Source organism: Calonectris borealis, chromosome 30, assembly GCF_964195595.1.
Source record: "Calonectris borealis chromosome 30, bCalBor7.hap1.2, whole genome shotgun sequence".
Taxonomy (NCBI): domain Eukaryota; kingdom Metazoa; phylum Chordata; class Aves; order Procellariiformes; family Procellariidae; genus Calonectris; species Calonectris borealis.
Window position 1 is genome coordinate 281,645 of NC_134341.1, and position 27,527 is coordinate 309,171.

The 27,527-nt window shown below is 68.3% G+C and overlaps 3 protein-coding genes across 7 annotated transcripts; 2 read left to right on the top strand and 1 right to left on the bottom strand.

The window, feature by feature from the left end:
* The first annotated feature begins 1,965 nt into the window (after positions 1 to 1,965).
* Positions 1,966 to 15,370, top strand: STAT6 (signal transducer and activator of transcription 6). Of its 3 annotated transcripts, none has more exons than XM_075134001.1 (22): positions 1,966 to 2,078; positions 6,394 to 6,524; positions 7,647 to 7,785; positions 9,671 to 9,754; positions 9,841 to 9,958; positions 10,107 to 10,168; positions 10,363 to 10,511; positions 10,668 to 10,799; positions 10,911 to 11,099; positions 11,178 to 11,265; positions 11,425 to 11,547; positions 11,718 to 11,810; positions 12,004 to 12,210; positions 12,289 to 12,383; positions 12,501 to 12,637; positions 12,757 to 12,903; positions 13,110 to 13,179; positions 13,512 to 13,637; positions 13,760 to 13,864; positions 13,978 to 14,058; positions 14,309 to 14,455; positions 14,527 to 15,370. In XM_075134001.1, exons 2-22 carry the CDS (start codon positions 6,409 to 6,411, stop codon positions 14,720 to 14,722), a joined length of 2,604 nt encoding a protein of 867 aa, XP_074990102.1. In that variant the 5' UTR covers positions 1,966 to 2,078; positions 6,394 to 6,408; the 3' UTR covers positions 14,723 to 15,370. The 3 variants fall into 3 exon arrangements, with proteins under 3 accessions (XP_074990102.1, XP_074990103.1, XP_074990101.1); XM_075134002.1 differs by having other exon boundaries at positions 1,969 to 2,078; positions 10,107 to 10,225; positions 14,527 to 15,368; XM_075134000.1 differs by lacking the exon at positions 1,966 to 2,078 and adding an exon at positions 5,372 to 5,444 and having other exon boundaries at positions 10,107 to 10,225; positions 14,527 to 15,368.
* Positions 15,309 to 19,156, bottom strand: NAB2 (NGFI-A binding protein 2). 2 transcript variants are annotated; one of them, XM_075134004.1, is made up of 6 exons: positions 18,284 to 19,156; positions 17,881 to 18,014; positions 17,315 to 17,366; positions 16,881 to 17,013; positions 16,582 to 16,779; positions 15,309 to 16,464 (listed from the first exon to the last, which is right to left on the bottom strand). In XM_075134004.1, exons 1-6 carry the CDS (start codon positions 19,079 to 19,081, stop codon positions 16,370 to 16,372), a joined length of 1,410 nt encoding a protein of 469 aa, XP_074990105.1. In that variant the 5' UTR covers positions 19,082 to 19,156; the 3' UTR covers positions 15,309 to 16,369. The 2 variants fall into 2 exon arrangements, with proteins under 2 accessions (XP_074990105.1, XP_074990104.1); XM_075134003.1 differs by having other exon boundaries at positions 16,266 to 16,464; positions 16,582 to 16,782.
* Positions 19,157 to 21,868: 2,712 nt separating this feature from the next.
* Positions 21,869 to 26,874, top strand: NEMP1 (nuclear envelope integral membrane protein 1). 2 transcript variants are annotated; one of them, XM_075133631.1, is made up of 10 exons: positions 21,946 to 22,092; positions 23,183 to 23,304; positions 23,398 to 23,608; positions 23,940 to 24,012; positions 24,181 to 24,274; positions 24,482 to 24,596; positions 24,849 to 25,074; positions 25,424 to 25,597; positions 25,880 to 26,058; positions 26,675 to 26,874. In XM_075133631.1, exons 1-9 carry the CDS (start codon positions 22,014 to 22,016, stop codon positions 26,055 to 26,057), a joined length of 1,272 nt encoding a protein of 423 aa, XP_074989732.1. In that variant the 5' UTR covers positions 21,946 to 22,013; the 3' UTR covers position 26,058; positions 26,675 to 26,874. The 2 variants fall into 2 exon arrangements, with proteins under 2 accessions (XP_074989734.1, XP_074989732.1); XM_075133633.1 differs by lacking the exon at positions 26,675 to 26,874 and having other exon boundaries at positions 21,869 to 22,092; positions 25,880 to 26,147.
* Positions 26,875 to 27,527: the final 653 nt, after the last annotated feature.

Below are 27,527 nucleotides of genomic sequence, written 5' to 3' on the forward strand. Positions count from 1 at the left end.
AGGTCCAGATGTTCCTGGGAAGCTACCCCTGCAGAAGGGCTGGCGGGGGCACAGGCAGGGGATGCCCTGGCGGGTCCGAAGGGCGGCTCCGTGCCCTGCACCACTGCGCCAGAGGCCCCGGAGGTTGCGCAAGCCCTGCAGAGTGGAGATGACCGGGATGGCTGTGGCCGCATGCTCGCCAGGATTCCTCCCACGTGTGGCCCCTGGCCAGCGCCTGCCCGGGTGGCTCTGTGCAGCCCCCTCACCATGTGCAGCCCCCTCCCCACGCACCCCCTGCCCTGCGGGTGCTGCCCGGCTCTGCTGCCTTCCAGGGCAGTGGACCCCATGGCCCCCCCAAAACTGGTGGGACGAAGGCCATTGCTGCCTCTTGCACCCCCAGAGCTGGGGAGGGAGATGCCAACACCAGGTGCGCCGAGGCCACCCCTCCCTGGCCCCAGTCAATCATTGAGGGTCCCGCTGCAAAGCCCCTCCTGAGCAAACACGCTGCCGGACCTCGTCCCACTGCAGACCTGAGCCCCCGCAGCCGGAGCAACGGATGGAGGAATGCCTGTGACGGGATCACCCGGATGCTGCCCTGAACCGGGACCTGGGGGAGCTGAGCAGGGCCAGGAAGCCCCTTCCCAGCCCCCAGGCCCAGGGGGCCGTGCTCTGCTGGGGATGCTGCCCCGAACTGCGCCCCGTGCCAGGGCATGAGAGGCCTGCCTGGAGCTGGACCTGACCCACGCCACGGTGGGGGTCCGGCCTCGCGGGGGACCCGGGTGCGAAGGGGGCCAGCGGATACGGGGCCAGGCGCAAGCGAGGGGGGGGAGACGCCCTGGCCGCGGGGGCCGCGCTCACGGGGGGAGGCCCGCGGCGCCGGACGCGTCTGATGCTCGTAACGAGCACGGAGGGTTCACAGGCGCCGCGGCGTGAGGGGCGGTGAGGGAACGCGGGGACCCGACCGCGGAGCTGCGCACCCCGGGGCTCCGGCGGCGGCCCTGCCCCTGGACCGGCCCCGCCGCCCCGGGACCGGCAGCCCCGGCCCGCGCATCCCCCGCCCCGCCCCGGTGCCACCGGCGGTGCGGCAGCGCCCCCTGGCGGCTCCGGGGTGGCCCTGCCCGGTGCGGGCCCCCCCGCTCCAGCGCGGGGTGTCGGAGCGGCCTCAGGAGCCCCCCGCGGCGGGCAACGGGCCCGTCCGGCCCCCGCGTGGGTACCCCCCGTGCAGCGAGCCCCCCCGTGAAATGTGATGCACCCCTCACACCGGGAGCAGCCGTCCCCACGCAGCATGCCCCCCCCAGCGCGGTGTGCCCCCCCCGCCCGGGACCCCGCTCGTGTCCTCCTGTCCTCGGGCCGGCACCGGCGAGCGCAGGCGGGAGGGGGCACAGCCCGGCACCGGCTGCGGGCTCAGACCCCAGGGTGGGGACATGGGCTCAAACCGCGGGGTACGGGTGCAGGCCCGGCTCCGCGGGACTGGGGGTGCCTGGCCCGTGCTCCTCAGCAAAGGGCCACGACACGGACACGGGGCTGGGGCTGCCCTGGCCCAGGAGCATCCTACAGCTGTCCTTGAGGGCGAGCAGTGGGCTTGGAAGAGCTGCAAGGCAGTGGCACCCAGCTGTGGGGTGGGGGGGTCTGATATAGGACAGGAGCAGGGCCGAGGGTGGGTGTCAGATATGGGGCAGGTGTGGGGCAGTGAGTGGGTGCTGATATGGGGCAGGTGTGGGGCAGTAAGTGGGTGAGTGACTGAGGGCTGATGTGAGGTGGGGAAAGGGTGGTATGGGGCAGGCACGATACGGGGTGGCGTGGGTATCGGATGTGAGGCTGGGGAGGCCCGTGGGTGCCACAGCCCGCTGGTGGGGCGGGCTGGGGCGCTGTGAGGCCGCGGGGCAGCGGCCAGGTCCCGGGGAGCCGCCGAGGCCGGTCCGGTGCCGGCGCCCCCTCCGCGCGCACCCGCCGCCCGCGCGTCTCCTCCCCCTTCCTGGCGCTCTCCGCTTTCCGCCGGAGCGGGGCAGCCGCGGGAGCCGGCCCGGCCGCGCCCGCCATGGAGTGAGGGGCCGCGCGGCCCGGCCCGGCCGCCCCTCGCGAGCGGCGGCTCCCGCCAGGTAACGGCGCCGCGGGCGGGGCGGGGGCGCGGGGCCGGCACCGGGGGCGGGCGCCGGGGATGGGGCCGGGGCCGGGGCCTCTTCCGCCGGCCGGCACTTCCCACCCCGGCCCGGGACTCGGGCAGGGGCGCCGGGCTGGGCCCCGCGGCCGGGATAGCCGAGCGGGGCCGGGGCCCCTCTCCGGAGGACGGCGGCCGGGCCCGGGGGAGCGGCGCGGCCGCTGGCGCGGGGGTCCGCGGGGACCCGGCCGCGGCAGCCCCCGGGGGCGGGCTCACGGCTTCCCTGGCCTCCACGGCCTCGCCGCTGCCCGCCCGCGGGGAGGGGGCCTGGTGCCCCTCACGGGCCGGCGCCGAGGGCCCGGTCCCCGAGGACCGGGCCGGGGGGACCGCGATGACAGCGGGGCAGGCCCAGGCGGGCGCTGCTGCGGCCGGGGCTGCTAAGTGGGTGCAGCTGCTGGCACCCCGCTGTCTTGGGGTGAAGGGCGCGTGGAGAGCGCAAGAGCCCCGGTGCCTGCAGATGGGACCCCGCGGCAGCGAGCTCCGGGGGTGAGAGCTGGGGGCTGGGTCCAGCCTGCGCTCCCTGTGCCCATGAGTCACGCTGGGGCTGGGTCAGCTCAGGAAGGCCCTGCTCCTCTTCCTCAGAATCAGAAGAGCTTTCACTGCCGGAGAGCGGCTGGCTGTGGCCAGTCCCTGCCACCATGTGGGCTCCACGGTGTCCTCCCTGCGGTGCGGTCACCAGTGTCCCACCGGCTGGGACGGTGGTCCCGTGCCCTTGCGTTGGCCTCGGCCGGAGAGCACCAGCAGTGGTGGCCTCCCCAGCATCCCGGGGAAACCGAGGCGTGTCGAGAGGCAGCGAGGTCTCTTGGGCTGCATCCCCGCAGGGGCAAAGCTAGAGCAGAGCCCAGGTGTCCTGAGTGTCAAGCAGTGGAAAGCCTCTGAGCATCTGTCCCTGAGAAAACCCCAGGGAGATCTCTGCTCAGCGCCCAGGAGGACGAGGCGGGTGCGGAGGGCAGAGGGATGTGCATGCCCACGAGCTGCCAGCCCCAGCTTCTTCCCCCACCAGCCTCTGGCACTGGGCCGGGGAATTGCCAAGGGCAGAGGGGAGCCGGCCAGGAGTGGGGTCCCTTGTGGTCCCAGTCCCCTGGGCACAGGGGAGAGGTGGCCCGGAGGGTGGGGAGCTGTGGTCTGCTGCCAGGAAGTGCTGGTGGTTAATGAGTAACAGCTGTGAGATGTTCGGCAGCTCTCGCTTCTGGGATGTGGACTTGGTTTCCCATTGCCTGATGAGTAAGCAGAAAGCCCGTGCTGGGAGCGTGGGGGTCACTGAGCCCCTCCTGTGCCCGGGCTCCTCCTGCCTGACCTCCCAGCCTGGGGGACCCCCGGCCCCACTGAGGAAGTGAAGCGGCTGCTCGGATGGAGGAGGAAGTGAAAGTGGCTGCGTCGAGGGGGCTTGGGAAGGGGGGAACGGGCGGGGGGGTGCAGGGTACACCCCGGGCGGCTGCTCGCCCTCCACGGGTGCCATATTCTGCCTCGCTATCGAGCCAGAGGCCTCGCAGCCACGGGGTTTCCCCAGGTGGCAGCTCCCGGCCCAAGCGTGAGGCAGCCCTGCCCCGCAGGGGCCCTGCCGCTGCTCAGGGTTTCAACCCCGGCTTCCCCGGCCGGGTCTCACCTCCCTGCTGCCGTTCCCTGCGCCGGGCAGGCCTGGCCCTTTGCTCAGTGGGGGGAGCGCAGCGCTTGCTGCCATGGGAGCCTCCACCCTGGGGTGCCTCTTTGGGTGTACAAGCCCTGAGTCGGCTGGGCTAGCGGGAGACTTGGGGTGCATCTGCAGTGGATGTGTCCGTGGTGGGCATAGGTGCATTGCGCTGGACGGTGCGGAGCCGGGAGCTGCGCCTCCCCCAGCACCGCTGAGCTGCGGGGCTGGAAGCTGCCACGGGGGCTGCTTTTGCCAGGTGCCCCCAGGGGCGAGGGTCCCCGCAGGAGGGGCAGCTCCGTCGCCCGGCCTGGGTCTCTGTCCCCGCCTGCTGCCCAGCTTCCTTCTCCCTAGTGCTGTGAGGGTGCTGACAAAGCAACCCCCGTGTGGCCTGATCCTGCGAGGGTGCAGGAAGCTGGGGCCAGGCACACAGGCTTCTCTCAAGGAAACCTCCGTGCTGCACAGCCCCAGCCAGGGGATTGTTACGGGAGCTGGGTCTTGGCAGGGAAAGGCTGTTCTGCAGAAGGAGCAGAGGAGGAAAACATGGAAATTAGTTAGGATGGGAAGGAAGCATGACATGGTTGGGCTGAAGGAGCTGCTGTGACTGATGCCAGGAGGGGACGGGCCTGTCCCCCGCTCTGAGCTTCTCCGAGCTGTTGTCCCCTGGGCTGGCAGGGAGCTGGGAGCCGAGGACGAGGAGGAGGAGCGCAGCATCTCCTGCAGACTCTTAGCAAATTCAGGCATGCCCAGCTTACATTCCAAGTTACCACTTACCAGCCAGCAGCTGCCTCCCAGGGCTAAGCAGAAATACAGGTTTTAATGGGGGGGAGGAGAATGGGGATTACATCTTGAGGATCACAAAATGAGAGGCTGTTTTCCTCTCCTGTCTTGATTCCCTGCATGCCAGCAGCTACAATCTCGCTGGGGCTGTGGGGAGAGCAGGGCAGCGCTCCTGGCTCTCGCTGGATGCATTTCCCACCATGCATTCACCCCTCCAAAGTAAACTCAGCCCTCAGTCTTTGCGCTGCAGTAAATCATCGGGATCTGTTTGCTCTGGCCAGCCGAGCAGCGTCGAAAGCAAATGCGTTCCTGGAAGCGCCAGGCTTGGCATGCCCTGGGGTCGGGCCTCCATCTGCTGCGGTTCCTCCCTGGGGCAGCACATGTGGCTCTGCTGGCGCTGCCTGGGAGGGCTGGTCCTGCTGCGTCGCCCGGCTGGGAAGCGAAGCACCCCAAGGACCGTGCCGCTGCTGCCAGCCGTGGGTGTGCCCTCTCCTCCCGACAGGTCGGCACGGGGGGCGGCCGGAGCTGTGCTGGTGGCCGGCCGGGCACAGGCCACGCCGCGGTTGTTTTGCGCTCTCTGCGATGTTGCCCTAGTGACGCTGGCTTCCTTCCCCTCGCATGGTTTCTCAAAGTCTCCGGCAGCTCCACCTCCGCCCTGCGCCTTGGCTCTTGCAGCGCAGCCAAGACCCGCGGGGAACGCGCTGCCTGCGAGGACACGTGATGTGACTCCCTGCTCGGCTGTTTGCTTTCGGGGACGGGAAGCCAGCCCTGGGCGGACGGGCTGGCCGGGGTCCCAGAGGCGCCCTGGCCCCACGTCTGGGTGGTGAGCTGCTGGTGCTTCGCGCCCCGCCGCAGGATCCGGCCTCTGTCCCCGCCAGGTCCGGGGGAACTGGCAGTGAGGTGCGTCTGGGCCAGGCAGCGCAGTGACCCCCCTCGCCTGCTGGGCCCCGAGGGCCGCCCGGAGGGGAGCAGGCTGCCGGCGGGGGCTGGAGGGCGTGAGCGTGGTGGGCAGCAGGGAGGGAGGGAACGAGCTGTCGGGAAGAGGCACGGCGTGGGCAGGACGGGGCAGGCAGGCTGCAGGCACTGCTGGAGGGCGGGGCTGGGCAGGGGAAGGGACTGTCGGGGTTACAGTGCCCGGCTCGGGGGGGTGGCGGGGAACCCGCGGGCCGGGCTGGGCCATGACCCCCCAGCCCAGGCCTTCCCTGTGGAGTTTCCCATCTAGCACCTCATTCCAGTCCTCCTCTTGCTTTCCGTGAGCTCTGGAGCCCACCATTTCGGTGGGCTGGGGGTGGCTGGGGCATGCCTGGGAAGGTGCCTTCCTCGGGGGGCGGCTGGGGAGCTTTTGGGGAGCAACCAGGCCGCCTCACTGAGACCACCCCAGCAGAGCAGTCTCGCCAAGCTCTGGGGTTTCACACTCTTCCCGCTCCCGGCAGCTCTCCCATCTCTCCTGCGCCAAGATCAGCAGTGCTTGCCTGTCCCTCTGCGTGTCCTTGTATATCGCCCACGGCAGGAGGCGCAGGGATTCCCCAGAGATGCGGGAAACTGAGGCACGAGTGGGCTGCCTGCCTGCCCAGGGTTGCCCAAGAGGCTGATCCTGGATCCGGCTTCCTGCTTGTCCTCCTCCTCCCCACAATCCCGGCCCCACCAAGCAGCAGGTTCAGACGGCGGAGGGACGGACAGCAGCTCTCGCCTGCCCTCCCGGAGGAGCCGTTGGTGCTCGCCGCCGGCAGAGCCGAGCAGAGTGCTGGGGGCTCTGGGGCACCTGGGCCACAGCGCTGGGCATTGCAGCTGCCCACAGTGCCCAGGCTGCCCTGCTCCCGCTCACGTCCCCTCTCCTGTTTCTCCGCAGGTGACTGTTCCCAAGATGTCCCTCTGGAGCATCATCTCCCACATGCCGCCAGAGGAGTTCAGCGGCCTCTTCTCAGAGTTTCCCCGCAGCCTGCGCTGTCTCCTGGCTGACTGGCTGGAGAACCAGCCCTGGTGAGTCCCCTGGTGCTTGTAGGCTCTGCCCCGTCCCAGCACAGCTCCCCACGCATCCGTGATCAGCCTGGGCAGCGTCCAGGGCCGGCTGCCCTGGGAGGCTGAGCCGAGCCAGGGGGGCCCAGCCCGGGCAGCACCTGACCGTCAGGTCTGAACGCGTGGGCAGAGGCAGGTGCTGGTGACGGGTCCCGTCCACGGCCCCAGACGAGGTGGGTGAGGAGGCCAGAGTCTGCACGGGGCGTCCAGTCAGGAGCAAAAGGAGACAGGGCCGGAGGCAGGACCACAGCGTTGGTCCGAGGGGCCCATCCAGGAGATAGGGCTGCAGGCAGGGCCAGGGGCAGGCATGCTTGCAGCATAGCCTAAGAAAGGCCTCAGGGCCCCAAACCGGACACGAATGGAGCTCCTGGACCCGTGGACAGAGGGTTGTGCCGCCATCTGGGTAAGGCTGGTCAGGGTCTGTTAGTGCCTGCGGGGTTTGGACTGCTGCAACTCTGTGTTTGCAGTGGCAGCAACCGTGGGCGCAGCCTGGCCAGTGTCTCCTTTTTGTGCCTAGGAAATAGTAACAGCAATGATTGATTACCCCCGTTACGGGCTCACCCAGGCTTTCCAAGGAGCTTCTCCTTTGCGTGGTGCAACAACCAGGACTCAGGCGGGCCGGAAAGCCCCCCTGGCATGTCTTCCTGCCTCGCGGGGCTGCGGCCGTGCTGCGTGTCAGAGGAGCAGTGCACAAGGCCACGTTGCAGTGGTGGGCAAGGGGGGCTGGTCCCTGATACGTGCCTCCAGGACCCACAGCACACGGCTCGGGCCGAGGCGCAGTGGTGGGGGTCACGCTGCAGGGGTGAGGCATGGTGGAGGCGGGCGGGCGTGCAGCAGCTGGGTGTACACGTGGGAGAGGTTTCGGGAGGTCACGTCCTCTCCAGGGAACTGCCTCATCCTGCTCAGAGCATGGTTCGCCCTTGTTCACGCAGTAAACTTCCCCCAGAAATCCAGCCAGCGCTGGGTAACCCGCCAGAACGGCAGGAAGGCAGGTGTCCCCTTCCTTGGGGCTAGCATGGGGTTCAGGGTTGCACAGCGGAGGGTGGAGGATTCGTGCCCGTCCACCCAACCCTTTCCCCTCTCCAGGGAGTTCATCAATGGCTCGGATGCCTTCTGTACCAGTGTGGCTAGTGGGATGCTCTCGGCCATGCTGGAGAAGCTCCGCAGCGCTGCCGGCAGCGACGGGCAGCAGTGCCAGATCCTCCAGCAAGTCAGCGGCATCGAGGTGTGTGGGGGCCGGGCCTGGGGACCCTCGGGCCATGTTGTGCTGGGATCACAGCTGGCTGCCAAGGAAGTTTTGATTATTTTATGCTTCGGATTCACTGGTTCAAGCACCGCTCGAAGGGGCCAATGCTATGAGCCAGTTCCCCCTTGACATCCATTTCAAGGCCAGCACTGTCCGTGAGCAATGACCCTGGGCAGACTCAGCGACTGCGGTTTTCAGGGAGACGGAGGGGGTTTGTTTGCATCCCAGGGCTGACCCCCAGCTCGCCGCAGCACTCAGGCTGTCATGGCTGTGATCGCGGTTCCCCTCAGCTCCCCGCCCCACCCTGCCTGCTGGGCCTTCCAGCTTCCCCTCACTGCCGCGGTTCTGCAAGCCCTTCGGTGCCCAGCGGCCCCCAGGGAGCTGCCCCCCGAGGCCATGTCCTCCCAGGCCCCGTGCCAGACCCTGGCTGCATGGGGAGCCCCCCGAGTGCGTTGGCCCCCCATGGCCCACGGCTCCGCTCACCCCTGGCTGCCAGCACTCGGGCGGCCGCCTCGCCAGATGTTCCCCATTTTCTGCTTGAGCGTTTGATTTCTCCTTCCTCCGTGCTGTGTGTTGTGCTGCGTTTCCTCCCGCCACATGTGCATGCTGGGTTTCTTTTTCTGGGCTGTTTCTCTTTATCAAGGTCTGTTTGAATCTCTGTCTCTCTTCCACCCCCTGTGATTGCAGATTTAACCCCTGTACTCTCTCCTGCCAGCGAAGCTCTTAGCGTAAGGGCTGAGTGGTGCTCACTCCCAGAGCCCTGTTCTGGTTGAAAGCCCTGCTTTTTTGGTAACAGACATTTTTAATATACAACATTTGGGAAGGGGTCAGCTTTAGTCATAACTTCTGGGGAACAGGGTAACTTTCCAAAACCAGACTCTTGCTTGCTTTTTGAAATTGTTGTAGGAAAATGGGCAGATGTTTCAGCTTAGGTTTTTTTTATTTAAAATGCTCAAAAAGAGCCACCCTCCCATGTTCCTTCCTCCCGCTGTTCCTCATCCCATAACAGCCAACCTTCATTTCTCCAAGTTCCCTGCCACTTCTGAGCCCGGCCGGGAGGCAGGGGCTGCTCTCCATGGAGGGCAGTGGAAGCGCTGGCTGTTGGTGCTGCCGCGCGGGCGGTGGGAACTGGGTGCTCTCCCATGAGATGAGTAAACGCGGGGCCGGGGAAGCAGCTGGGGGGAGTGGGATGGGAAACTGGCTGGTGGGAGACCAAACCTGGGCCTTTTGTCCCCTGAACCCCGGGGCTGGCAGGGTTTGCCCCGGCAGAGCCCGGGGGCCGGCCTGGGCTGCCAGTGCTAAGTCAGGACGCGGGGCAGATGCGGGGGGTCGGGGGGTCTTCCCGGCCAGCACGGGAAGCTGCCAAGCATGCCATGCGGCGGTTCGCCGTTGCGCTCTGCTGCTGTTTTGGGAAGTAGCTAATTTGGGAAATGCATGAAGGCCGGAGGAGCTGGCACGGGGCACAGGGAGCTGGAGCCAGCAGGGAAATTCCTTTCCCTGTTTTTGGTGGAAAGCGTTGATCCACCCGGGCCGGGGCAGCAGGGAGAATCTTCACCACGTGTCAGGCTGGCAGGTCTCAAGGAGACGCTTGCAAAAATAGAGAATTTGCTTTGTTTTGATTTTGTTTTAATTTGAAGTTGATTTTTTTTTTTTATGCACAGTTTAAAGTGGTTTTAAAACTGGAAATTAGCTCTGTCAGAACAGCGGCGAGTTGTGGTCTGGTCCCGGTCATGAAACCCCACAGTTTGACTTAGCATTGTTCATTGTGGGAAGGGGGCCCGAGATGCATGAACGGGGTGGGAGGGGGCCGAGGCTGGGGTGCGTGTGTCCTGCCCCCTAACGCCCTGGGCTTGGCTCCCCACAGAACGCCTACCGGCGGGACCCGCTGCGGCTGGTGGCCGTCCTGAAAGCGATCCTGGAGGGTGAGAAGGCGGCCGTGCTCAAGAGGGTGCGTGGTCCCTGCCCCCCTCCCGGGGCGCCCTGAGGTGTGGGGTGGGCTCTGGGCCCTGCTCACCCCGCTCTGCTCTGCCCCAGGACCGCCACCTGCCCCTCAGCTTCCACCGGCGGCAGGAGGAGCTGAAGTTCAGCCTGGGGCTGCAGCGGCTGCAGCACCGCGTCCGTGAAATCCAGGCGCTGCGCGATGGCCCCGCAGGTGAGGGGCCGGGGCAGGACGGGTCCCTGCTCAGTGTGGGTCTGGCTGGGGCGCAGCGAAGGTGGCGTGCCCCCTCGGGGTGCTGGGCAGTGCAGTGCAGACACCGGCTCCCTGCGCTAGTGGGGTCACCCCCGTCCTTCCTCCACAGCCTCTCCGCAGCTGAGCATGCGAGACCCGCAGCTGAAGACAGAAGCGAAACCCCCGGAGAGCGTGAGTGGGGGTCTGGGGCACCAAGAGGAAAGCTGGCAGCCCTGCCTGCCAGGGAAGGTGCAAACCAGCTCTGGGGTGGCGAGGCAGCGCAGGGCTGGGGGTCTCGGTGCCCTGGGGGGGGACGGTGTAGGGCTGCAGGTCTCTGCTGGGGGGACAGTGCAATGCAGAGCCCCATGGCCAGTGCTACCCCCCAGGAGCTGCCCACCCTGATCCTGGAGGCTGTGAAAGAGCTGGAGGCGGCCAAGCAGCAGGTACTGAAGAGGATCCAAATCTGGAAGAGGCAGCAGCAGCTGGCGGGGAACGGGGCACTCTTCGAGGAGAACCTAGCTCCGCTGCAGAAGAGGTGAGGCGGCACGGGGCAGAGATGGGGGACCCAGAGCAACCTTCCTGCCCCCTCTGCTCCTCTGGGAGCAGAGAGCCCGCTTGCGGGGCTCTGGGAGAGTGGTGGTCCAGTCTGCTTTGGCTGAGGGTGCCCCTTTCCCCATGGTTCCCTTGGCAGGTGTGAGAGCCTGGTCGAGGTTTACTTCCAGCTGCACCAGCAGGTGATGGCAGCAAGTGCGGAGCTGGGGGCTGAGCTGCTGCCCCGGCTCCAGGAGCGGTTCAACGAGGTGTTATCCAGCCTGGTCAAGAGGTAACGGGCGGGAGGCCATGGTGGCAGAGGGGCGAGGTGGGTCTGCAGAGGTTGGTGGCAGAGCTGGCGGGAGTGATGTGCCGGGCACCATTGTCTCCCCTTGTCCCCCAGCTCCTTCCTGGTGGAGAAGCAGCCCCCGCAGGTGCTGAAGACCCAGACCAAGTTCCAGGCGAGCGTCCGGTTCCTGCTGGGCCCCCAGCTGCTGAAGGCATCAGCCAAGCCCTACATGGTGCGGGCCGACATGGTGACGGAGAAACAGGCGCGGGAGCTGGCGCTCAGCGCCTACAGCAACACCCTCAGGTGAGCGGCCGGCCGGCCAGTGCGGGGGCGAGGGGGCTGCCATGCCACCGCGCCCCCCCGACCTCCTCCTCTGCCCAGCGAGAGCACAGGGGAGATCATGCATAATGTGGTGGCCCTGGAGACCAACCCCACCAGTGGGACCTGCTGTGCCAACTTCAAGAATGTGGTGAGTGCCACCAGCGAGGGGCCATACGAGGGCCATGGGATGGGTTGGGGGCTCCGCTGGGGTGCTGGGAGGCCCCAGCGAAGGGCTGTCTGGGGGGTGGGCTGGGGGCCCCAAGGCCAGTGCTTGCCCAGGGGTGACGCTTAGCTCTCCCCTCCCTAGCTGCTGAAGAAGATCAAGCGCTGCGAGCGGAAAGGGTCCGAGTCAGTGACTGAGGAGAAGTGTGCCGTCCTGTTCAGCACCACCGTGGCCCTGACCCCCAGCAACCTCTCCGTCCACCTCCAGGTACCAGCCCCTCTCCCACGGGACAGGGCTGGGCGGCGCTGAGCCTTCCCCCGCGGGACGCCCGGGCCCGGACAGTGTGGTGCAGAGCCCCTGAGATGGTCCCAGGGCTGCCAGCCCCGCTTCACTCGGGGTGGCCTCGGGACTGAGGGGGGGCTGCTCTCTGCCCCCAGGTCCTGTCTCTGCCCATCGTCGTGATCGTCCACGGGAACCAGGACAATAACGCCAAAGCAACCGTGCTGTGGGATAATGCCTTCTCCGAGATTGTGAGTGCCATAAGCCAGAAGGAAGGGCCACAGGGCGAGGAAAGGAGCTGCTGGGACACCAGGGTTGGGTCTGGCTCTGGGACGGGAATGGCCATCAAGCTGGAGCAGGACCCCAGCACGCGGGCAGGATGCGGCGGGCTGGGACGGGGCAGCGGGTGAGCCGCTGTCCTGATACCGCCCGGCTCTGCCGCAGGACCGAGTGCCTTTCGTGGTGGCCGAGCGGGTGCCCTGGGAGAAGATGTGCGATACGCTGAACCTGAAGTTCATGGCGGAGGTGCAGACCACCAAGGGGCTTCTCAAGGAGCACTACTTCTTCCTGGCCCAGAAGATCTTTAATGACCACAGCGCCAGCCTCGAGGACTTCCAGAGCCGCAGTGTCTCCTGGGCCCAGTTCAACAAGGTTACTGGGAGGGCTGGCCAGGGTGGGCAGCGGCCTGTGTGACTCTGGGGAGCCTCACACCCTCTCTTTCTGCCCCAGGAGATCCTGCCTGGTCGGGGATTCACCTTCTGGCAGTGGTTTGATGGGGTCCTCGACCTCACCAAGAGATGCCTCAAAAGTTACTGGTCAGATAGGTGGGTGCCCAGGGGCCAAGTGGGTTTTCACGGCTGCTCTGGGGCCAGACCTGGGGAGTCCTGGCCCTACCCCTCTGCCCGGGCGCTGGCCCACTCTCCGTCCGTCCGTCCCTCTAGGCTCATCATTGGCTTCATAAGCAAGCAGTACGTCTGCAAACTCCTGAGCACGGAGCCTGACGGGACCTTCCTGCTCCGCTTCAGTGACTCCGAGATCGGGGGTGTCACTATCGCTCACGTCATCCGGAACAAGGACGGTGAGATGGGGGGACAGCGGCTGCTCTCAGTGCTGCGAAGGGGAGGTGTCATCGTGGCCTGAGGATGTTGGGCGTTATGGGGACCAGGCGACGGAGCCCCATGCTGCGTCTCCCTGCAGGGTCCAGCCAGGTGGAGAACATCCAGCCCTTCTCTGCCAAGGACCTGTCCATCCGGTCCCTCGGCGACCGCATCCGCGACCTGGGGCAGCTCCGCAACCTCTACCCCAACACCCCCAAGGACCAGGCGTTCGGGAGTCACTACAACAGTGAGTGGGTGGGAGCGGAGATGGGCCCTGGGCTTCACAGCTGCCTCTCCAGCAATGCTGCGGGGGGTGGTTTGGAGAGAAGAGGGGTTTGGGTCCCACCCAGGTCCTGCTGGCCCCAGAGCTTGCAGGGGCGGCCAGTGCTGGCAAAGAGGGTTGGCACGGCAGGGCCCTGTGGTGGTTCATGGATGCTTCTCTTCTCCGAGTAGAAGAGCAGACGGGCAAGGACGGCCGGGGCTACGTCTCCACTGCCATCAAGATGACAGTGGAAAGCGAAAGGTGGGTGTGCGTGCGAGGCCGTGGCCGTGCCGGAGGTGTGTGCGCAGGCGCTGCCCTCTGCGGGGCTGAGCTGCACTGGGCCAGGGCTTGCACAGACCTCACTGGGCCAGCCTGCGCCGCTGCTGGGCGGGGGGATTTCTGACTGGGCAAAATGGGGATGTGCTTGCAAGCGAGAAATCCCCTGTGGGTATCCCGAGCTGCAGTGGAGCATGTCTGCGAGCGCACCGCCCTCTCCGTGAGCAAGCACTGACTTGCACGTGCGCCTCTTTGGAGGCTGGACCTCACAGTGCGCAAGTCCTGCCTGTGCTGATGGGGTTGATGCACTTTTGCAGGGACCAGCAGCCCCAGAGCGCTGCGGGGGGCCCCCCTGAGGCCCCCCAGGCTCAGATGTTCAGCCTGCCCATGCTGCAGCCCGAGCTGCACCCGGAGAGCCTGCAGTCGGTGCTCAGCCCTATCTGGTGAGTGCCCAGCCGTGCCCTGGGCAGAGGCAGACCTGCTCTGCCGGGCATGTGCTCGTGCGGGAGGGGGCTGTGGTGGAGCACACCCTCGGATGCTAACCCCTCCGTGTCTGTGCTTGCAGCCCCCCTGCTCCCTTCTGCCCCCAGCCCGTCCCCACGGGCTACCCTGCAGGTGAGAGCAACATCAACATGATGATCTCTGACAACCTCGGGTCCTCCTTCCCCAGGTAGGAGCGGTGCTGGTTCAGGGCAGGGGGCAGGGTGGGCCCCCCACTGCCCCCAGGCACGGCCAGGTGGTGTTTCCCCCACCTCTAAGTGCTCCTGCTCCTCCTCCCTGCAGCACGTCACCGATGCTCTCGCCGTCCCTGGTCATGGACCCCGCGCTGCCCCGCTGCCAAGACCTTGCCTTCAGGAACCCCTTGTAAGACCTGGCACGCGGCCGGAGAGGGGCACCCTGCCCTGCCCCCCTTCTCCCAGCTGCCCCACGGCCCTGGGGCAAGCAGACCTGGAGGGACCTTCCCCAGCTGACCAGTGCTCCCAGCGCTCTGCACTACTGGTGCTCCCTGCAAGGAGACCCACCCCAGCCCCCCCAAACCAAGCTCTTCCCCCCCCATGCCTTGGGGTTAGCAAGCACCATGGCCTACGTCAGCCCCCCGTTCTTTGCCCCCCAGGCCCTTCATGCCCAACCAGTACATGACGGGGGAGGCCTCGCAGCTGCTGTCTGGGGGCCCCTCGCCAGAGCCACAGGACGAGGAGATGCCCGAACTGGCCCCGTTCACGACGATGGTGGACCCGCCGCTGCAGAGCTCCCCAAGGTGGTAAGCGTTGGGGGGTCAGCAGGGGGGCCGGGGAGGGCTGCCCCGGGTCACCCTGCCACCTCTCTCCCCAGGATGCCACCCAGTGTGGACCTGCCGTCTGGCGCAGACTTCGACCGGTTCCTGCAGGAGATGTCCCTGGAGGGCTCCGCGCTGTGCCCCCCCTTCACGCCCCCCCTGCAGCGCAGCGGGTTCCCCAGCCCCAATGCCTCTTGCTGGGGGCTGGGGGAGTCTCGGTGGGATGACAGCGTCCGGCCAGGGCACACGTGAGGAGGCTGTGGGGCTGCTGGGGGGGTACGTCAGACTGTGACCCCCCCACAGCCTTGTCTGGGTTCCTGGACTTGATATGACTTGTGCTGGGGTGGAAGCTCTGGCAGGGGAGGGGGGATTTTCGGGCGGGGGTAGCACTTTGGGTAACACCCTGCCCCCCCTTGTGTATATGCTGCACTTCGGAGTACAGAGCCGCTGCCTGCCCACGCCGCTGCTGAGGTCCGCAGTCCCGGGAGGCAGCGGGTGAGGGGTGCAGGCGCAGGGGCCCCGACCTGCGTGGGGGGTGCCCGCAGCCGAGCGCAGTGCCCCCAGCCCACGCTGCTGGGCTCAGCCCCGCGGGGGCCGGGATGAGTCAGCTGCGGGGGTGGGAGGCGGCAGCGGGAAACACGCTGGGGCAGACGTGCCAGCCTGGTGCGCGACGGGGCCTCCCGCCCGCCAGAGCTGGGGGATGCTGGGACCCCCTGCACTGGTCCAGGGGGGACGGACCCTGCGCACACCTGCAGTCGGCGCTTGCTTTGGGGTTTGTGAGCTGCCCCCCCAGCCTGGAGCAGGGCCACAGCAGGGAGAGGGACTGGGGGCAGGAACATAAGCCATAAAATAAAGTTTTATTCCAAAATAACAAAATAAATAATCTACTGTACACGTTACAAAGGAGGAGTCGCTAATGCTCTAAAAAGACACCACACAGTCCTAAGGGGGTGAGGGACCCCGGGGCTGGGCACGGCTCATGGAAAGGGGGGGGGTGCAGGAGGGACCCCGAGGGGCCATGGGGGCAGCACTGCCCCAGTGCCCGTCAAATGCCGCCTGCTTCGCGCTGGGAGGGTCTGCTGGACACGTGTGACAGCCTACGGCATGTGTGACACCCCACGGCACAGAGACCATGCATGGCAGTGCACGCAGGTAATTGGGGGGCAGGTGCAGGCAGGGGGGTGCGGGGTGCTGCAGGCCTGTGTGGAGCTGCAGGTGTGCGTGCGGGGGGCGCGCTGGCGCTGAGCTGTGGTTGCTGCAGGGGGTATTTACAGCCAAAATGCTGCACGTGGACAGCGTGGTGCTGCGAGGGGGTTGCAATGCGTGTGCACGATGCGCTTGCACGTGCGTGCTGCGGGGAGGGGGGCTGGCGGCTGGAGCGTGGGCGCTGCGGGGGTCTGCGTGGGGCTGTGCGCGCCAGCACCGTGTGCCCGGCGTGGGTGGCAGCACTGACGTGGGAGCACGTGGTGCTGCACGCGGCTCGTGTGCCGGTGGTGAAGCGCCTATCCCTGCACGGTGACGGGGCCGGGGGACGCAGCTCGCCTGCCCGAAGTGAACCGAGGGGGACGGTCAGCACGAGGGGTGAGCCGACGGGGGGGCAGCCTGGTGCGGGCAGGAAGGTCTGTACAGTGCGCTCGAGTCCATCGAGGGCTTCCCAGCCCTGGGGGGGCGGTGGGTGCCCAGAGCCTGGCGGGGACGAGGGTATTGCTGCTGCGGGGAGGCGCATCCCGCCATGGCTGAGGTAACCAGCGCGTCGGTGCGGGAGGGGACGGGGCCTTGGGGGGGCTGTGGCCTAGCCCGCACCAGCTCCCCGCACCCGGAGCACCGCCGCCGCGCCACCAGCACCCATCCCCCAGCACGTTATTGCTTCGTTAATGGTGGTGGGGGGCTGCAGGGGCCTCACTGCCGGCTGGTCTCCTGCTCCACCTTGATGGTGCCGCGGGGAGGCTCGGGGGGGGCTGGAGGACCCCGTTCTGCCAGCCCGTCCTCGAACTCTGTGGGGAGAGGTGGGAGATAGTGTCAAGGCACTGCTTCCATAGGGAGAAGGCAGCCGTGCTATCTGGACGCCCCCTGCCCACGGCAAATCCCCCCCCGGCCCCGTGGGGACTCACCTGGTCCCGGGGGCTTCCCCGGCAGGCAGGGGCTGAGCCGCCCCACGCGCTCGTGCGAGACCAGCCGGGCCAGGCGCAGCCCCTCGTCCATCAGCGTCTGCTGGAGGATGTGGCGACTCCAGAGCCCGTGGGGCGGGAGGCCGAGGGGCACATCGGGGGCCAGGCCGGGTGGCGGTGTCAGCCGGGGACAGGCCCCCGCTGCTGCGGAGAGAAGGGCGAGAGTCAGTGCCGAGGGGCTGGGGGCAGCTGGCCACCCCCTGCCCACAGGCTCCCCGGGAAGGGAAGGGGCCCCCACTCACCCTGCAAGTGGCCGTCGAGGCTCTCCCCGGAGAGGCTGGCTGCATCCTCCTCCAGGCTGGCTCGGTATGCGGCCCCAGGGGGCTCCGGCCCCACTGGCAGCGGCAGCAGCTCGGGGCGGCTCTGCTCTCCTGCCTGCCAGCAGTGCGCGGGTGAGCACAGGGCCCTGTGGACGGGTCCCGTCCTGCCGGGGGGCTCCGCGCTGCCCGCCCCCGGATGCCCACGGCTGCACACACAGCGCCAGCCCCACGGCCCCCGCCCCGGAGCCCCTCGCTGCCTGTCCAAGCCAGCGTGGGCAGCCCCGGGCACGCTGCACCGTCCCGCCCGCGCGTAGGCGAGCACCTGCCCACGCTCACAGGTGTGCACACCTGCACGCGCACGTGCACCCCCGTGCATGCGGGTGTGCGCCCCCCCACACCCCTGGGTGCGTACCCACCTCCTGCTTGAGCCGCTTGGCCGCGGTGGCTCCGCTCTCCTCGGGATGTGCCCTGCACGGGGGGAGGAGAAGGGGCTGCGTCAGGTGCGGGGGCGGCCGCGCAGAGGCCCGGCGACAGGCATGCCCGCCCGGCCTCCTGCCACGCTGCGGGCAGCGCCAGCCGTGGCGGCAGGCGTGGGCGGCTGCCCAGGCAGGGCGGTGCCGCGGGACAGTGCAGATTGGGGCTTTGGTGCAGATGGAGCCGGGGGTGGCAAAAGGGGGGAGCAGCTGGAGAGCGAAGGGAAAAGGCAGCCCAGCCGTGGCACCCGGCAGGCAGGGGTTTTGGGGGAAGGAGGCAAGGGATGGGGCATCCCCTGCAGCACCCCCCCCCAGTGCCTGGCATCCCCCCATCCTCTCCACCTCCCACACCTCCGAGGTCAGGCAGAAAACAGCCCACGCGAGGGAAACGGGAACTTTGGGCCGCAGGGTCCCATCCCCATCCAGAAGCGCTGGGTGGTGCGGCTCAAGGGGGTGACGGCCAGACCCCTCCGGCCTGTGAGGAGGGGGTTTGCTAGGTCCGGGCTCACCTGGCGACCTTGAGCGAGGACAGGTAGGTGCTCTCCCGTGCAACCTGCCGTGAAAGCGAGAAGAGCTCGACGCGCCGCAGCAGCAGCGAGTTGTCCCGCAGGCAGAACTGGGCGGCCGCCTCATTGATGATGAGCTGGGGGCAGAGATGATGAGTGAGCAGGGACGGGGACGGCAGCGCCCACGGGACCCCACAGCAAAAGCAGCGTCTGCTCCAGGCAGGCAGATGCCGCCTAGGTGGGAGCAGACCCCGGCTCCCACCCCCTCCGTGCTGGAGCCCCCACCCCAACCTCCTCCCCAGGCCAGAGCCCGTCCTCCCCCTCCACCTCCAGAGCCACCCCGGCCCCCGCCCTGAGCCAGCGCATCCCCGGGACCTTCGAGCACGGACCCCGCCACGCCGCCCACCTCATGCAGGGTGAGCTGTTTGCCCTCGCGGCGCCGGGCCTCGCCGCGGCCGTAGATCGCGCTGTGCCGGCGGATCTCCTCCTCCTTGTGCCGGTCGCCATCCTCCAGCTGGAAGATGTGCCCCACCGCCTTGGCCAGCTTCTTGTTGAGCTTCATCAGCGCCCGCAGCTCGGCCTCACCGCCCCGGGGGCAGCTCTGCAGCAGCCGCTCCACACTCTCTGCCACTGTCCGCGCCAGCTCCGGCTCCAGCGCCTCCACACCCGCCGGCTGCTCGCCGCCGCTCCCACCCGGGGAGAAGGGGGGACCCCCCGGCTCCTCGTCCCCGCCACCCTCCGACTCGGGGGTGCTCCTCCCTGGCCACAGTGGGGCTGCCGACGGTGACAACTTCTCCCCCAGCTCTGTGGGGCTGCGGGCCGGGGGTGTCCCGGCGCTGCTGCCTCCCTTGCCCGCAGCCTCGCTGGGGCTGGCGTGCCCGTTGCTGAGCGCCTTGCGCCCACCGGCCTCGGAGAGCTTGAAGAGGGGGATGCTGCTGACGGGCACGGCTGAGACGGGCTGGCTGAAGAGCCCCGGGTTGGAGGCCCACTCGCGCAGGGCCTTCTGGAGGCGGCGGACGTGCAGGGGCTTGGTGGCCATGCCCACCAGCGCCATGATCTCCAGGAATTCCTCCTCGCCTGCCTCGCAGAGCTGCTGCACGTCGTCCCCCCCTTGCTGGATGAAGGTCTCGTAGTAGCCCAGCAGGTTGGCGCGCTGCAGCACCCGGTACAGCTGCAGCTCCCCCAGCGTGCGGGGCAGGGCCATGGTGAGCCTGTGGGACGGACGGTGTCACGACAGGGGACGGACGGACACGCAGGAGAAGCCCCCTCCCCACCCTTTGGCCCGGGGGGGATGGGGCAACATGGGATGTTTCAGGGCCCCTGAACCCCACGGGGTGCCCAGGCCCACTCGTGCTCCCCGGGCTGGGAGGGACCCCATGGCCACAGCTCCCACAGACACAGCACAGACGCGAGTGGGGTCCCCCTCGCTCCCCTCGTCCCCTCCCGGGGCCGTGCCCAGCCCCCCGCAGCCCCTCCTCCCGCCGCTAGCAGCCCCCCGCCCCCCAGGGCCCCCGCGTGGGGCCGGACACGCTGCCCCAGCCCTCCCCATCCCCGACGGTGCGGGGCCGGCGATGCGCCGGTGTCCCGGTCCCGCCGGGGCCATCGCCCCCGGGTCCCCTGCCCTGCTCGGTGCCCCCCGGTGTCCCGGACCCATCCAGCTCCCCGCCCCGCCGTGGTCCCCCCGGTGCCCCCGTCCCCTCCCGCCGCCCCCCCGGTCGCTCACCGCCGGCTGGAGCCGCCTCCGGCCGCTACGCCCGCCCCGTGCGCGGCCGCCGTGCGCCCCGGGGGGGGGAGGCGGGGGCTCCGGGGACGGCGCTCCGCGGCGGTCCGGGGGGTCCCGGGGCTCGGGGGTCCCGCGGCCGGGCCGGGCGCGCTCGCTCCGCCGCGCCGCGCCGCTTCTGCGCGCCGCCCACACGGGCGGTACCGTGAAATAGCAGCGGCCCCGGCTGCGCCGCGGCGTGGGAGGCCCCGGGGGCGGATCCCGCGGCTGCCGCCCCCGCCGAGCGCAGCGCGGGCGGCCGCGGCGGGGGGGCAGCGGGCGGGGGCGGTGGCACCGGCCCCCCCGGGGGCGGCAGGCGCAGCGATACCGGGAGCGGGGGGAATCGGGGAACCGGCGCCCTGCACGGCGGCACCGGGGGTCCCGCAGCCCAGGCAGCCTCTGCCGCTGGGGGCAGCGGGGAACCGGGCCGGTGTCCCGGGCGGGGGGCGCGGGGGACCGGGGCGGACACGCGTGGTACTGGGCGTCCGTGGGGGGAGGCAGGGCCCCCCGGAGGCGGCGCCGGGCGCGGGGGACACGGGGCGGGGGGTGGCCCGCGCCCCGGGGTGGACCCGTAGGTGCCCGGTGCTCGCGGGGTCACCCAGCACCCCGGGCCGGCAGCACCCGGGGCCGTGCCCGCGGGATCCTCGCGGTCCCCAGAGGGTGCGGGGACCCTCACCCGCCCACCCCGCCCCGGCCGGGGTCCGCAGCATCGCCGGTTCCTGCAGCAACCCGGCAAGGCGCGGACATGCTGCCGGAGCCGCTGTCCCCGTTACCCCGGCATTCTCCCGGCCCGCCCCCCGCTCCCCGCCCCAGGTGCCAGAGCCCCTGGGCACTTCGTGTCTCAGCCCCCCGGTCAGACACAGGCTGCCATCGTTAGGCTTCAGGGTGAACACTCCTTCAGCGGAGGCCTGGCCTTGTCCCAGAGCAGCGACTCGGAGAGCGGAGGGAGAAGGTTTCTCGGGTGGGGGGGGAAAGCTGAAGCCCCCCCGCCCGCAGCGGGAGTCCCGCCAGCAGCACCCCGGGCCCCGCGGGAGGGTCACGGCCCCCACCGCGTCTCCGGCCCTGCGTGGCTCGGCGCTATTTATACCGCGGCTGGCGCGGCCGGGCGCCTGGCGTGGGTCCAGCCGCCCCCGCGCGCTCCTGCCCGGGGGGGCCGTGGCAGGGCCCGGGACACGTCCCCGGAGCTGGCGGGGGCAGCCAGGGCTCCCCCACGGGCACAATCCCCGACGCGGGGGTCCTGCCCCAGCTCCCCGCTCCTCCGGCCGGCCGCCCCCCTCCCACGCCCCCCGCGACCAGCCGTCCGGCGCGGCGGGGCCGTTCCCAGGCCCGGCGCTGCCCCCGGCTGACGCACATCCTCCGCCCACGGCCCCGCCGCTTCCCGGCTCCACCGCCCACGGCCCGGGGGGGGACGGGGGGGCCGCCCGAGCCCGCTCCCCGCCCACGGGCGGCCGGCGCACCCGGCGCCACGCGGGGCGGGACCCCCCTTCCCGGGGCTGGGGGAGCCCCGCACCTCCCCGTTGCCCCCCGCGCCGGGGGAAGGGACGCACCCTGCACCGGGGAGAACCGGGGCACCGTGTGCGGGGCCGGGGCGGGCACGGAGCCCCCCGCCCTTCGCCCGTGGGATGCAGGATCGCCCCGGCCCCACGGAACCCCCCGGGCTGCCCCGCTCCCCCAGGCGGCCCGCCCGTCCCCAGCCGGGGCAGGCGGGGCTCCGCAGCCCGGCCAGAGAAAGGCTCCTTGTCCCGGGCCCACGCCCACGCCCGCCCGGCCGAGCCACCGCCCCAGCGGAGGCCGGCCCGGGCGCGGCACGACGGGGCCGAGGGGAGCGGGGCCGGGCAGCCCTGCGCCGCTGCGGTCCCCGAGGCCACGCGGCCGTGGGGGACTGAGGGGCGGGACCTGCATCTCCCCCACGCGCGACCCCCCGCACAAAAACAACGAGAGACCGCTTCCTGATAGGAAGAGGCGCCTGTCAATCTGGCGGGATTCGAGAGGAGGCGGGAGGCCGTGACGGGCCGGGCCTGTGCTCTGATAGGCTGAAGGACGTGCCTGTCAGAGCCGTTACTAAGGCGGGGCTCGCGGTTGCTACGGGCTGGGCGTGCCTCTGGATTGAATGGCGCTCCCGTTGGTCACCGTGGTAACCGAGGGCGGGACCATGGCTAGTTCCTGCCCGGGCTACTCTGATAGGCTGCAGGCCCTGTCAGTCAGCGCGGCAGGCAGTGGGGGGGCGCGAGCAAGGCCGCAGCAGACTTCCGATAGGTCGGCTCAGCCGTCACTCGGCGGTGACGCCACGAGAGTCCCCGGCCGTCCCTCGGCGGCCGTTGCCAGGCGGGCGGCGGAGGCGGAAACGGAAGTTGGCGGCGCGGCCGCGGCGGGAGGGATGAAACCGGCTCCGGGGCGGCGGCGGCTCCTGGGGGCGCTGGTGCTGCTGCTCCTGCCGCCGCCGCTGGGGGGCGCAGGTGCGGGGCGGCGGCGGCATCGTGGCGGGGCTCGGGGCGGCGGCGGCCCCGGGGGAGGGGGGCGGGGGTGTCACGAGTCACGCGGCGGCGGGAGTGGGGGGCCGGGCCCGGGGGGCTCCAGCCCGGCGTCGCTACCGCCCCCCGCGCCGTTCCCGGATCGGCGGAGGGGCAGCCCCGGCCGCCAGCGGAGCGGCTCCCGCAGCCCGAGGAGGCGCCGGCGGCCCCGCGGCTGCGGCCGGTCGGCCCGGGGCGGAGGCGGGGCTGGCGGCCGTGGGCGAAGAGGGAGAGCGGGCGGGAAGCGGCGGCGCTGACCCAGCCGGGCCCCGGGCGGTGCTGGAGGGGGCCGAGCCCCTGCTGCGGCCGAGCCCCGACTGTGCTGTGGGGAGCAGCACAGCCCCGGCTCCCGGGTGGAGCAGGAGGGGCCGAGGCGAGCGCAGCCCGCGGCCCCCCGCCCACCTCTTCTCGGGAAGGCGCCGGTTCTTCCCCTTCTGCGTCGTGGCGTTTCTCCGCCAGCTGGTGCTCACGGCGCGCTGCCCAGCGCCCACCGCAGCCCACCCGTCGGCCTGGGGGAGCAGGCTGCGCCCCCGGGGAGCCCCAGAGCACGGCCCGCCCGCTCGCAGGGCGCTCCCCAGGCCCCAGTGCCGTGGCAGAGGGTGCTGGAGGGACTGCGCTTTCGGCGTCTCGATGTCCAGACCTGCCGGTGCGGCTGGGCCCGCTGTGGGATTCCAGAGCCTCCTTTGCCTCGCCAGGGCGCGAGTTCGTGCAGGCAGCAGCTTGGGTTTAGTTTTCCCTGAGATGGGGACAGCTCTAGAATGAGGAGTCAAGCTGGAAAGGGGAGCAGGGGATGAGTCTGTGCCGTTTCTGACAGTCTCAGGAACGAGGTTATCCCAGAAAAGAACCAGACAGCATATTCTGAGGAAAACAGAGGAACGACTTTTATCTTTAACCACCCAGAGTATGCGAATATGCTTAACTGGGGGAACTCCGGGAAGGGAAAGCGGACCTGTGTGTTTTGGTGGGTGAAGCAGACGGGAACAGGGGCCCCACATTTGCTCTGCATTGCTGAATCCCTTTGCTCTGTGTTGCACAGGGGCCAGGGAGTCGGTCATCCCGCTCCACGAGGGCCGCGTGTACCATCACTCAACTTCTCACCACTTCTGCTACACCAACACGCACATCCCACAATGGCACGACATATGGACCAGGATGCAGGTGAGAGGAGAAGGCAGGTCCTCCTGGGTCTGGCGGGGCCGAGCACCTCCGGCAGCTGCGGCCATGCCCCCGTTTGCTTCCCTCCCTGCGCAGATCCGGGTCAACAGCAGCCGCATGATCCGAGTCACCCAGGTGGACAGCGAGGAGGAGCTGGAGAAGTTCAATGTGTGGAATGTCGTTTTCTCCTTCCTGAAGGAGAAGCTGAATGATACCAGCATCGATGTGGATCTCTACAGCAACAAAACCTGCCTGAAGGTCGAGCTGCTGGAGGATGGCACCATGTACTGCATCATTCTCTTCCGACGTACGTCTGCTGCGTTGCGGGGGCTCCTGGGGTGGGAGGTGGGTCTGGCTGCGCCAGCGCTCTCGAGGGGGCAACGAGGACGTGGCCAGGCAAGCTCATGGTCTGAGGGCCAGCAGGGCTGGTCCTTCCTTGGGAAGGAAAATGCGCCTGCAGAGGGAAGCGTGTCTTTGTTCATGGGATATAAAGTGGGGGAATTTAGGGCACTTGTCGGAGGTTCACCTGGGACGCTGCCTCTTCCCTGTCCTTGTGACCATGTGGCAGGCTGGAGCTCGACCCGGAGGGCACGTGCCCCCATGAGGTTTGTCTAAATCTGGACGCGCTCTCTTTCCAGGCTTTGACCCTAAGCTGTTCCTGGTTTTCTTCCTGGGCCTGTTGTTGTTCTTCTGCGGGGACATGCTGAGCAGGTGCGTCACCTCCTTTCCCCCATGAGCTGAGGACAAGGAGGGTTGGGTGGGCAGTGCCTGGTTGGCTCTGCAGCCTGCAGGCTCTCAGGGGGTGCTCCCAGCAGGTGTGTTTGTGCACAGGCATCTGTGAGCTGTCAAACACCTTGTGCACATGCGTGATCTCTGCAGGAGCCAACTCTTCTACTACTCGGCCGGGATTAGTTTTGGCTTGCTGGCCTCACTGCTCATCCTCGTCTACATGATGTCCAAGGTCATGCCCAAGGTGAGTGTCAGGCTCTCCGGGGGTGAGACACCTCGCAGCAGTAGCCCTTTCTGTGATTGTTCTGGTGAGAGTGCTGGCGTACATGGCCTTGGGGTGCTGGGTTGTGGGTCTGGCTTTGCATGGGGCAAGGCTCAGCAGCTGGCTGGAGGTAGCCATGGCTGCCCGCGGCCCCACTGCCTGTCTCGAATTTCCCATCTCCTCTCCTAGAAAAGTTCTGTTTACCTCCTGCTGGTAGGAGGCTGGTCCTTTTCCCTGTACCTGCTTCAGCTCATCTTCAAGAACTTACGGGAGATCTGCAAGTCCTACTGGCAGTACCTCCTAGGTAGGTGTGAGCCCTTCAGACTTGCTGGTTCAGGAGTCTGCGTGTCTCCTACTGGAGCTGCAACGTGCTGGTGGAAAATGCTGAGGCTTCTTACCCTCCACGTTGCTGCAGACGCTGCCCTCGTGCTCCTGAGAGAGGCGGGCTCCCGCGTCAGGTTTAACTGCAGCCCTGGCAGATGCTGCTCAGCCAGCTCCTGTCAGCCAGGCTGCGCCCGGCGGTGTGTGCCTGCCTGATCCCTCTGCTCTCCCGCAGGCTACCTGCTGCTCGTGGGCTTCGTGAGCTTCGGCGTGTGCTACAGGTACGGCCCGCTGGAGAACGAGCGCAGCATCAACCTCCTCTCCTGGGCCCTGCAGCTCCTGGGCCTGTTGCTGATGTACTCAGGCATCCAGATCCATCCCATTGCCTTGGCCTTGGTGCTCATCGCCGTCTGCACCAAGAACCTGGACTACCCCATGCAGTGGACCTTCGCTGCCTACAGGTGAGGGCTGCAAGCACCTCGGCTTGCTCCTGATTCCCATGCATTGCCGGGCCTGGGTGAGCTGCCAGATGGAGCCTGTGTTGCAGAACCAGGGCATTTTTGCTGGGGTTTGGGACTGGGGTGGGTATAGTGGGGGGGTTGTGTCCCTTCTCCCCTGAGGTTGGTGCAGAAGAGTGGCCTGCTTCTCCTCGTGGCTGGGAGCCTCCCTCAGGAGCAAGGAGCGGAGGCTGGAGGGACGTGCTCCGTTCCTCCCACCGCCAGCTCTGACCCAGCTACCCTGGGAGCTGGGCCTGTGCTGGGGGTCCTGCCCCAGCTGGGCGGGCGGTAACTGGTGCTGCTTTACTGGCAGGAGACTGCAGAGTGCCAGGCTCGGGCCGAGCCCCCCTCGCCTGCTGACGGAGGAGGAGTACCGGGTCCAGGGCGAGGTGGAGACACGCAAGGCCCTCGAGGAGCTTCGAAGCTACTGCAGAAGTCCGGATTTCTCTGCCTGGACTGCGGTCTCCCGCATCCAGTCTCCCAAGAGGTAATGTCCCCTGGCAGTGTGCTCGGGGTGGCCGACCTGCACCTCTGTGTGCTTCTGAAAGCCTGGGGTCGCTCTGTGCTGTCACCTCTGGCTTTAGAGATAGGGAGAGGGAGGCAGAAAAGGTTCGTGGTGTGTGGAAGCAGGGCGTGCCACGGGGGGGAAGGACAGATAATGCCCGGTCCCAGCACTGAAACGCTTCACCCCGGCTCCTTGTGTGCCAGGGCTTCGCAGGAGGCTGCCAGGCATGAGTGCACAACGCGCTTCTTTGTGGCTTCTTCCCAGGTTTGCTGATTTTGTGGGTGGCGCCTGTCATGTCACCCCCAACGAGGTCTCTGTCCATGAGCAGGAGTATGGGCTGGGTGGCATCTTCCTTGAGGACCAGCTCTTCGAGGAGGAGGAGGAGAACTCCTTTGACAGGAATCACACGAGTTACTCCCACAACCACCTGGATGCTGATTGAGGTCAGCTGCCCGGGGCCCACCAGGGTGAGGGGCAGAACCGCTGCTGCTTCCTCACTGCCCTGATGCCTGTGTAGCACAGAGCCCTGTTTGCCAGGCTGCTCCCAGCACCCCCGATCCCACTCCGGGCTGCCGTGAACTCTGCAGCAGAGCCTGGTGGGAGGACAAGGGGGGCTGACACCCTCATCTTCCCCAGGCAGCTCCTGCCAGGCTGAGGCGCGAAAGCTTTTGTCAGCACAGCCCTGGGTGTTGGCAGGGGAGATGCAGGGAGCTGGTCCCGGCTGGGGACTGCAGGGCAGGCGAGGTCTGCACTACTGAGAAGATGTAGGATGCTGGTCCTGTCTGAAGGTGGACTGGAGCCACCCTGACATTTGGTGTGGGTGCTTGTGAGCTCCCAGTGCGTGAATCGTAGGGGCAGGGACTTCCACCCCAGGCCTGGGCGCTGATCTGGCTCCTGCGAGCACCCTGAGCCCCGTCCCTCAGCACTGCTGCTGTGGCCGGCAGTCGGGAGCCCCTCTTCCCCACCCCGCTGCCTCTGGGCTGCCGGGCACCCGGCTCTGCTGGGAGCGCCTCTGCCTGCCGGGGTGGAGGCAGAGCAAAAGGTCTGTCTTGTGTGCAGGTGCCTGTGGGGGTGACGTGCACGAGGGGAACTTTGGACCTGTCCCACTGGTACCTGCCTGCTCAGCATCTGCCGGCTGCCAGGCTGCTGTGGGGAGGGAGCGGGCAGTGGGTGACCTGCTCCTCCTCCTCGTGCTGTTACCAAAGATGCCAGAGGACTGCAGCTGGTTGGGCTGTGCCTCTGCCTTGGCTTAAATCCCGCGTGGATACCAAAAACCCCAGCGCCTTCCTAGCGGAGACGCGGCTCGGCTGGCCCCTCCGCGCACATGTCGCGGAGCTCGGGAGAAGGCAGCCTTGAAGTCTGCTCGGTGCCCCGCGCACTCGCCCCGCTCCCCCCGGCTGCTGTGATGTGGTGGAGGCCTTGCTCAGCCTCCCTCTCCCCATGCCTGTCTGCCAGGCGGTCCCTGGGCTGAGGATGAATGTGGATGTGCTTCCTCCTCACTGCCTCGCTGGCAGTTAGGTGCTGGCAGCTCCCTGTCCCTTTGAAGCTGGTGCCCTCCACCCTTAAGCTGCTGTTACATGGGGCCCATCCCCACCGTGCTCCTCTCCTGGCTGGTGTGGGCAGGGGATGGGGAGGGCCCTGCCTGTGTTCCTGCTCCCCGCGCTGGGGAAGGGGCTCTGCTCCCCGGCAGCCACTCAGCACCGCTGGTCCTCAGCCTTGCCAAAGCACAAATCTGGAGGGGATGCCCCAATCTATGCAACTTTTTAAGCAATAAAGCTGTCCTCCGGCAGCCTTGCTGCCCCACGGCTGCTCTGCTGTCCGGGGCCCATACCTTGCCTGTGCCACTGTTGGAGCTTTTGCTGTTGGTTTGTTTCTGTCCCAGGTTTACTCCCCTGCCCGTGCTGCGCTTTCC

Coding starts and splice junctions, on each gene's coding strand:
- STAT6 (XM_075134002.1), top strand. CDS start 6,409: ATGTCCCTCTGGAGCATCATCTCCCACATGCCGCCAGAGGAGTTCAGC. Junction 6,525..7,646: donor TGGCTGGAGAACCAGCCCTG/GTGAGTCCCCTG, acceptor TCCCCTCTCCAG/GGAGTTCATCAATGGCTCGG. Junction 13,180..13,511: donor ATGACAGTGGAAAGCGAAAG/GTGGGTGTGCGT, acceptor GCACTTTTGCAG/GGACCAGCAGCCCCAGAGCG.
- NAB2 (XM_075134003.1), bottom strand. CDS start 19,081: ATGGCCCTGCCCCGCACGCTGGGGGAGCTGCAGCTGTACCGGGTGCTG. Junction 18,015..18,283: donor AACAGCTCACCCTGCATGAG/GTGGGCGGCGTG, acceptor CTCTGCCCCCAG/CTCATCATCAATGAGGCGGC. Junction 17,014..17,314: donor CCAAGCGGCTCAAGCAGGAG/GTGGGTACGCAC, acceptor CACTGCTGGCAG/GCAGGAGAGCAGAGCCGCCC.
- NEMP1 (XM_075133633.1), top strand. CDS start 22,014: ATGAAACCGGCTCCGGGGCGGCGGCGGCTCCTGGGGGCGCTGGTGCTG. Junction 23,305..23,397: donor ACATATGGACCAGGATGCAG/GTGAGAGGAGAA, acceptor CTCCCTGCGCAG/ATCCGGGTCAACAGCAGCCG. Junction 25,075..25,423: donor TGGACCTTCGCTGCCTACAG/GTGAGGGCTGCA, acceptor CTTTACTGGCAG/GAGACTGCAGAGTGCCAGGC.